At 47.9% G+C, this 9,216-nt stretch overlaps 1 protein-coding gene across 7 annotated transcripts in view; it reads right to left on the bottom strand.

The window, feature by feature from the left end:
• Positions 1-9,216, bottom strand: part of LOC100743731 (putative uncharacterized protein DDB_G0271606) — a 111,867-nt gene that overhangs the window by 35,683 nt on the left and 66,968 nt on the right. For 3 of the 7 annotated variants that reach the window (XM_012394550.3, XM_012394549.3, XM_033318396.1), the window contains exon 2: positions 1,602-2,108. The exons of the other annotated variants lie outside the window; for them this stretch is intronic. In XM_012394550.3, coding sequence (XP_012249973.1) covers positions 1,602-1,766 — 165 coding nt within the window. In that variant the 5' untranslated portion in view covers positions 1,767-2,108. The remainder of the gene's footprint in view (positions 1-1,601; positions 2,109-9,216) is intronic. 7 annotated transcript variants of the gene reach the window in all.

Below are 9,216 nucleotides of genomic sequence, written 5' to 3'. Positions count from 1 at the left end.
GGCAGCTGCCTCTGCCACCGTCGAATAAAGTCGAGAACGAAGAAGAATATCTGGCGCGTTGTTTGCTCCGGAACGTTCCTTAAAGTGAAATTTTCGCAACGACTATAGACTCGTTCGGGCAGCCGTTTAAACGTCGAATTTTTAGTGCAAACCGCGCCATTTTCCTTTGGAGAGCAAACGAACGAGCCGCGAGAAATGGAACAGTGGCATTTAAAAAGAGACGAGCAGGGGGAGGGAAGAGGTATTGGAGAGAAAATCGAGCCAACGGACAATTCCCGACGATTATCGCGCAACACGACACTGCCAACGACTATACTGTAACTTTTTCGAAAGCATTTGTCCGTAACGGTCAGCAAACGAGCGCGCGATTGAATCGCGTGGAACGCGGACACGATGGAACGACGCGCGACTCTATCAACAGCTTCTCGTTGAGAACTTTAGCGGCATGTTTCTCGAGAACCCGGACGATTTTGTAGGATTTCGACTATTGGCATTCGTACGATCGAAAGGAATTATCTTTGCCGTTATGTTCGAACGTTTCTTTCTCTTTCTCTTTTTTTTTCACGCTCGATAGCGACGCGACGAGTAGCACCCCGTCGAAACGGAAGTTAAAACGTTCGCGGAAACGGACCACGCATGTCGTTACGATCGCCAGGTGTACATATGGCGATTGTTGCGTGGGAATCATCAAAGCGCAATCACCAACGACAATAATTACCAATATAGGAAGATCAGTATCCAATTCAGTGGCGTCTCCTTACCCCACACAGCGTTTATTTATCGTCGTACTGATTCACGTACGTAGATCTCGAGATAGGAAATTTGTAATAATTTTGGTAAACACGGCTAAATAAACATCGGTGATAAGCGGTCAGATACTCTGGCACGAAGCGGCACACGGTACTGGGATGAGGGAGGGTGGTAATTAAGGAAATTCACCGACGAAGAGACATTTTGCCGGTGAGAAGGCATAAATAACAAGGGAATTTCATCGAAATAATCCCAGCTGCCTCCGCCTTACAAAGTTATCTCGCGGCAGTTTAAGTGGCCGTAACTATTATTTATTCGATCAACCAACCGATCCAGTCCCTGTGAACTATGACGCGTTCCCTCTTCTTGGCCCGCCTTCTCCGAGCGCGGCCACGTTTTATCGCGAGGAAGTAATGAACGTCCTCCGTCCGAGATAAATGGCTGATTTATTTATTGGATGGAGGACGGCGAGCACGTAAAATGGGAAAAAATTCCGCGGGACAGTGGCGACAGAGATAACGATCCCGATGGAGGATCGTGCAGGTTTAACGAGATCTATCTCTCCATGAAATTACCTTCCGTTACTTTTTTCCTTCTCTTCGCGGCCTTGTATTCGTAAAAGTCAAGAATACACTGTCCAGGTTGCACAGCGATAAAATAACAATAAAACCGATAATTGAAGTTTCTCGTGGCTGTGATGTCTTTCTAAGATAACGGCGGAACGGGAAGAAACTCGCACGTAACAAATAGAGAATCGCAGAGGATGAAAGTAGGTAGGGAGAGAGAAGTGTAGTCGGTAATAGCTCGTGGTCGATGGCAGCAAGGGGTTGGAATACGAAGCGAGAGCTTACCTCGTTCTCGAGCTTACGGGTGTTGTCGCATTCCGGCTGCTTGCCGTCTGCCGGTTTCTCCTTCACGGACAGCAGCTTCGGTTTTCTCTTGGATCGGCCGTGCCGGAGCTTCACCGTCACGGCTTTCGACTTGAAGTTCTCCGCCGGATAAACGCACGCCAGCATCGTGCCTTGGCGTTTCGCGATTATTTTCGTTCGATTGTCCTCCCGACGCGTGGCTATCCTCGAAACTCGCTACCACTTTTTCCTCTTTGCTCAACGTTCGCGAACTTGCTTCTTTCCTTCTTTCGGTGGCGCGCGATTTTCTTCCGATTTGCAATTAAAGGTGGCGCGTCGCGGTCCCATCGGCTCCTCGGAGAACTCGTTAATTCCGCGATTAATTAAAAAGCACGTTTTTTCAACCGCCGTTAATTCGTCGTTCGCTCGCGTTACACTTTCACAGGTTTCCCTTTTTCTTCGTCGGGGATTGTTGCTCGCTGGAATCGTTTCTCCTCGAATCTACCGCCTCTAGAATAACATCGTACCAACGAGCGTTAACCGGTTACGAGAGGGTAACTTTGACGCGGAGAGACTGTCTCTGGAAAGGGTTGCGCGGGACGAAGTACCAGCGGGTCATCGAATACAGCCGACTGTCAAAGATAATTAACGATTGCATGGCGTAACGAGGATCCAGAGTTGAACGCTTCTAGAATTCGGTGCTCACGCGTTAGATTTCATTACGGTTGCCAATTAAAACGCGAGCTAACTGTCAGAGCGTCCGTTTTCTCTTGAACTCATCACTGGGTCTCATTGTAATCGCTTACCGTTATTTCCTGTTTCCTCTCCCACCGTAACGTAAAAATAATTCGCCGGAGAAAACTTATCCGCCGATCGTGAATATGCCAGCACAAGAGTACGATGAACTTCGTTAATTTTATAGAACCGTATACGGAGGATAATTGCGAAAGGTATCGCTGTTTGTCAGTCGGATGGAGCGATTATTGGCGAATGGGTTTGCAGGCTCCAACGAGGCCGAAAAGCTTTTTAAATGCGCGTCAGACGGGAATAAAGAAAAGAAAAGAGATGGAACGAAATGCTTATTTACATCTTGAAGTCTGAAATTACATCTGAAGCTGTGCAAATCTGGAGCTGCATTTCGTACGTAAATCGAGTTTCGGTTTGCAAGGAGAGATATCCGTAATGCAACTCTTGTTAATTATAACCGGGCTTCTGCCGCCCGCAAAGGGAAAAGGGCATTGGGCATCGATTCGACGCGTAGCTTCGTCAATTGTATACAGTTCGCCAACTCTGTATGCGCCTCTCTGTGCATCTCTCTATGGTTGCCAAGAGTCTCTACGTTCGATTCTGAAAGCGTACGTACGAGAAGGACGGGGTGGGACGCGCAGCGAGCTTCGAATTTCACATAAAGCTGGATAACGTGTCGAGGATTCCTTTATTCCTGTAATCTCCCTGAACCGTGAAGTCAACGACGTTAGCCAAAGTTAACAAGGACCAACGAAAATCGCGCGCATTTGCATTTATTTCGCGTTCCTCCGCGAGCACATCTTTTTTCCTAATTAATTCGTCGACTTTCGCGTTATAAGTACACAATAAATTAAGAGGTTTGTGGGTCACTGGATTAATAGAGCATCGCGGTTCTCTTTAATTCCCTTGCCAGTCATTAAAATTGAACAAGCGTCTTATTTATTCCGACTTTATTTCATGTATGAATTACCGACCAACTTTCCCCTCGATAGAAGAATCTTTCGTCGAGGCCAACTTTTCACACGATCCACGGTATGACTAATATGTAAAGCAATCGCAAAGCAGAATGAGAAATTGCCGGGAATTGCGAAGAATTGCAGACGGCAACGGGGTTGAAAATGCTAGAGCGACCACTTTCCAGTGTCTTTCGCGTTGAGTAAAAGCGTCGGAAGACGGGAGGAAACGGGGAGGTTGTATTCACCAGGCTTTACTTCCTCTTTCTCCCGTTTCTTCTCAGAGAATGCTCGATCGTAAATTTTTCATTAGGTCAGTCTATCCCTGCTCCGGTAACACTTTGCTTCTCCCTTTATTCTATTACAAGCGTTCAAACAGGTCGACGTTGCTGAAAACTGGCCTCGTGGCGAAAATTCTGTTCCTTCGGATGAAAAGGGTGTTCTGCGAACGGCGTCCCTTTGATTTTTCCCGCCTGTTCCGCGGATCCGATTAGTGGCGTGGATTAAAGTTACGAGCGAAAGGGACAGCGTGCTTTGATTAAAAGACATAGGAAGAGAAACGGTTTCAGGGATGGTATCGAAAATGGGAAATAAACCTGAAATCGTTCTCCGCGCACTCGTTCAATTCCGCGCTCGTTAATCAAACCCCGATCAATCGGATATTTTTCAACCGCCGATTCCCACATTCCAGTCTCGTTCTCGCATAGTCAAATTTGCAAAACGTAGCGAGCACAGGGAGGAGCGAGGAATCTACGCTTCCGAGAGGACGGATTCTCCGGCCGAGTGGAAATTTAGCGGCGCGTAACTCGAGTTTAGCCGTATCCGAAATCGATCGAGGGAAGCGGTGGCGGCTGCTCGTGCATTCGAGAAACAATGGGAATGAGGAGGAGTCGGAAACGATTAAGCAACACCGTCTCGGTATCCCGTTGATCTATAATCGTTCCTTTAAAAATAAACGAAAGAACGACGAAGAAGCGTATCGTCCTCGAACCTTACGACCTAAAAACGCACCAAACACTGTTCGAACGTTTGCCACAGGCCACACTCACGACGTATTCGAAGGCCTGTTGCATGGCGAGAAACGCGCGCAGCGAGAAGAAGCGAATCTACCATATGACAGAGCGAACGCTCCCCTAACGGGGTTTGTCTTATTTAATTTGCGGCTGACTCGAGGGGAAAAATCGGGGCGTGATTACAGAGGCCCCTCTGCTCGAGACGCGTGTCACCGCGGGAATGAAAGTATTTCCACGGATCGACGCCTGCGGCCTCCGACTAAGCTCGTTCGAGCTCTCGTCGATAAATGAATTTTCTCGTTAACAGGGGTGTGTCCCGAGATTCCTTCAAACTTCATGTTCCGAGTGGCAGAGAGGTTTGCTTTGTAGGCAAGAGAACGTGGAATTGGCAGTCGGTTTGTTATAACACGGAAACCTAAGTTGTCTTTGGATGGAGTTTCCAGGGGATGTTTTTACTGGCGCACCGAGTATATACGTTACTTACATGGTTCAGCCCCACCCCACCAAGCTGTTACGCTAAATTAATCATGCAGAGCTTGATTTTGCCGGGTTATATTATGCTTGGCTCGAATGTCGATTAACGAGTATCGTACGCGTATAAACACGCGGCAAATTCTCTGTACCGGTAATTCATAGTCTGCGCCTAATTTTCTTTTCCGTTCTATTCTTTGACGTGCGCTCCCATTTTCTGCCGATATCGCTTCGAGGAAAGCAGGAAGCACGCGAGAAAAATCAGCCCGCGAGAAACTAAGAAACAGAAGTGGTTTATTTCGATCTTCGATTACCTCGGAGGCCTTCGTGACCTAGTAGATTGTTTCTCAAGTATCGTACCGAGATTCTTGGAAATTAACTCCGATGAGAGAGAAAGAGAGGCTTTCTTTTCCAATTCCTCGACTCTCGGTGACTCGGTGCTGTTAATTTGCGCCAGATCTTTGTCCAACTTTGCCATCGCGTTTCTTCGAACCTATTTAAAACGTTCGAAGGATTCTTTTCCAGACAAGAATGCTTCTTTTTCATAAACGAGAGAGAAGAAGAAGCGGAGCATTAATACACGAAGGGCTTTCCACGGAATCGATGATACGCCCTAGAATCGTTAATCGTTTTCTTATCGCGAAACTAGACGAGAGAAGCTACTCTTTCGGTCCGATATTCGCGGCTATCGCTGCTGAATCTCAAGCGGCCGAGCCGATTGGAGAGAGGTCGATTCGATAGTTCGATAAACCAACGTCCCACGGTTTCATCCACTTTCGTCTGAACGTCACGGAGAAGATGGCGTCGCGCCATGTTCCGCAAGATAACTCGCGTACACTTTCCTCGCAGCTTCGAGATCCGAGCCCTATCTTTCGAGAAATTACTACCTCTCGCCTCGACCCTGTGCATCAGAGATATCTAAACGCGTTTCTCATTCAGATTGGAACGTTCAAATTGATCCAAATCGATATGGACATGATATATCATCATCATTTCCGAATTTCTGACGATTTATGAAAAACACGCGATGCGAATTATAAATTCGTAAGTTACAGAAATAAAATTCTTCTACTTTCCTATCGCGAGACATAGAGACCGCGAGGGATAATTTTTATTTCGAACACGATTCACCAAATTTTCCCACTTGCACGAAACGGAAACTACTGTCTCGATCGTCAGGGCGGTCGATCTTGCTCGCTCAGCCTTATGCAACGTTATCGTCTTACCACGACACGTTCCCGAGCCTGTCGCGGTCTAAATAGCTCGACATACGATGGAGCTTAAGCCCCGTACACATAGCCGAGCATGACACGAAATCGACACGGAGGCGTTCGCAAAATTTGCCCCCGTTCCCTGAATATTCATCGACGTGAATACGTTATCTCGTCGCGATAACGTCGACGTTTCGCCCGTTCGCTCTCCCCTGCACGCGTCCATTACGAACTTGGACACTGTAAACGCGAATACCTTCCACGTGCATCCCGATTATCGTCCGTTTTAGGCTCGTGAATGCGAGCGGCAGGTTCGTGGCGTCCGCTCGATCCATCGCCGAGGATGGATTCCGGTGAAAGGGTCACGAATATTGCCAGGATATTGCAGACGCGAGTGAACCACCACGACCGACCAAATAGATCGAAGTTAATTAAGATCGGGCAGGATAGTAGACGCCCTAAAAGCCCGGCAGCTGAGAACTTGGCAATTTCCATGCTGTTTTCTCGTTCGTTTCCACAAATATGACAAATAAAGTGCCGACTTAAGCCGTGGATTTCCTGAAACGGGCGATCTTTTTTCCTGAAACGCGCTGCGAGTGTTCGCCGAAAATGGGATATCGCAGAACGCGGTCCTGTTTGCACAACGTGTGTACACGATTTAGCGGAAAACTGACAGAGCAAGCACTCTCGCGGTTCACCCCAATAGAAATGATAATCCGTGGGACGGTGATGCCTGTGCACGCTTCGAATAATCATAGGCTACGCAGAATCGACGATGACTAGAGAGCTTGTACCGCAGTTTGCAACGATTTTGCAACAGGGAAGGCCAGCCGCGGTCGATGAAACAGACGGAGAGACACGAAACTGGCGTGCTCGTCGAAATATTTCCCGCGTATTTACGGAAAAACCAACGCCCCGCTATCAAAAGCGTCCTCTCGCGCGAAACACGCTCGTGTTTCTTCGTTAATTCGGCTAATGGACGCTCGGCTGGGTCGAATCGGGGACGCAAGAGACGCCGGGCGAAATAAAACCGTCACGGGACCTCGATGACACACCAGATAAGAGTGGCTGAAGAAAATATTTAAACGAGCGGAAAATTATCGTTTTTGTTTGCAAAGCGGCGTGAAAGGTGTTCGTTATGGAGAAAGGATGTCATTTAGATCGGTGACTGGATAGATAGAAGAGAGTAGGAGAATTCTCGATGGTCGCGGTTTAACCAAGTCGGACGACATCCTGAGAATTTCACGGACACCTGGCATTAAATAAAATACCCGATCGATGTCATTATCGTACGAGATCGGTCTCCGCGACATCTCTGTAAAAACCACAATTGGAACGCGTCCTCTCGTCTGCGGATGAAGTAGTCCTCGAATGGATAGACTCCGGGCAAGACTGCTGAATATCCTTTTTCTAGAGAGGCCGTTCAATTACGATCATCGACCGGTATATTGGAATTATTATACAATCCCTGTGAAATGCAAACGAGCTCCGGATTCTCAGCCATCGGCGCATTAATCGTTGCACGCGAATGCCGTCGCTGTTTATCGTCAAATATTCACCAGTCATCGACAGGGGCCTCGTTATTTCGCGTTGCGATCGCGTCGTCGCTTTGCAGCAGTCCCTGTTAAATATTTGATATCCAGCCGGAGTAAAGAATTTGAAACGGAGAAGGCGTTCGATGAAAGACGAAGAACCTGATCGATGTCTGTCGATTGACGGCACAGATGGAAAAGGGAAAGGTCGTTGCTTAAATAAGTAATCCTCAACTCCGTGCGAGAATCTAACTCAAAGTGGGGTCGTTTCCGTTATACGCTCGTTAGCCGATCTCGAGACGCTTCGAGGATGAAACACGAGTCCCGTTTTACAGCAACGGAAACTTATGGCGACGATGTCGCGTCGATGGTAGATGCTTCGCCTTCTAATTGATTACAATTCAAGGGAGAAGATTCGTTTGGAAAAAGTAGAGTAAACCACTGGAGATATTTGTGGAAGAAGCTCGCAGTTTAAAATGGATCGAAGATGGACAATGTAAGAGGAGGTTGGTTTTCACTCTCGTTGGAACCGGCAGGACCTGCCTCAATCTTTCAGCAGACGCGAGCAGCCGCGTCTCGGCGCGGGTAGAACTGACCGATGATGAATGCGCACTGAGACAGGGATCGATGATACGACTATTTTTCTCGCCACCTCGGAAGTACCCGCTTAGAAACGAGCCGTCGGTGGGGAGATGATTTAAATTCATAAGTTCGCCGAGCTCTGCTCGAAGATTAAGAATGCATCGGTTCCTCGTCCAATTTCCATTCTTCTTTTTTACCTGGCTAAACCCTCCAACCTTCGGTGTCTAAAAAACTAATATTCCTCTTTCTTTCTCCGCAAGGCGACACGCGAGTACCTGGTTTCGTAGAATTATTTAAACCAGAGGTAGAGACACGAAGATGAAAGCAAAGAGGCGGAGAGAGGATGGAACGAGGGACGCGGCAGAAACCGCGAGGTAAATTCTTAAAAGCGTTCGCCGATTCCGCGAACCGTGGCCTGCGAGTTAACGGTTTCGATATAATTCACCATCTGCAGCTATAAATTCTTTCAGCTATAAATCGCATGCTCCTCTGTCTGTATCGCTAATAACAGCGAGGAAATGGCGTGTAACAGGTAGCGTCTTCCGATTCGAACTCACGTCTCGTCTCGTGGCTCTCTAAGCCCTCTCCTCTCTTCTCGATCGCCTCCTTCGTTCTTCGGTTGCGTTAATCTCCGCGTTGCTCCGCTATCCCCCGGATGCAGCGTTAACCGATTAACGAAACACGAGACCCGCTGATCCAGTGCTTTCTCGGTGAAACGCGAATCCACCGGGTCTCGAGCGCTTCCCAGCGAAAAAGGGCTGAGTAGCTTTTCCACTCGCGAAACAACAACACCGTTTTGCTGTTTCGACTCACGAGTTTGTTTCTCTCTTCGCGGAAAACAAGGTGTGTTGAAAAAATACAAGCGGACACTTTGTGGTCATTGCCTGCCAACAACAACAACAACAACAACGAGGGAAAAGTCTTCTTTCTTTTCGCGTGGAAAGCTGGAAGAAGAACAGTGCCATTCTACCTTCTCCTTTCTTTCGTTCGTTCATTCGTTCCAGTGGGCTTTGTAACGCTGCTCGCGCCTCTTCATGCAGTTCAAAGTGTCACCAATTGTTCCCGAGGCCGGCGTGAGACAGTGGAAAAAAGAGAACACGCGGCGCGGG

Source organism: Bombus impatiens, unplaced genomic scaffold, assembly GCF_000188095.3.
Source record: "Bombus impatiens unplaced genomic scaffold, BIMP_2.2 scf_0091, whole genome shotgun sequence".
In the NCBI taxonomy this organism is placed as follows: domain Eukaryota; kingdom Metazoa; phylum Arthropoda; class Insecta; order Hymenoptera; family Apidae; genus Bombus; species Bombus impatiens.
Note: the sequence above shows the minus strand (reverse complement) of the source record. Positions and strands in the feature narration are given on the sequence as shown.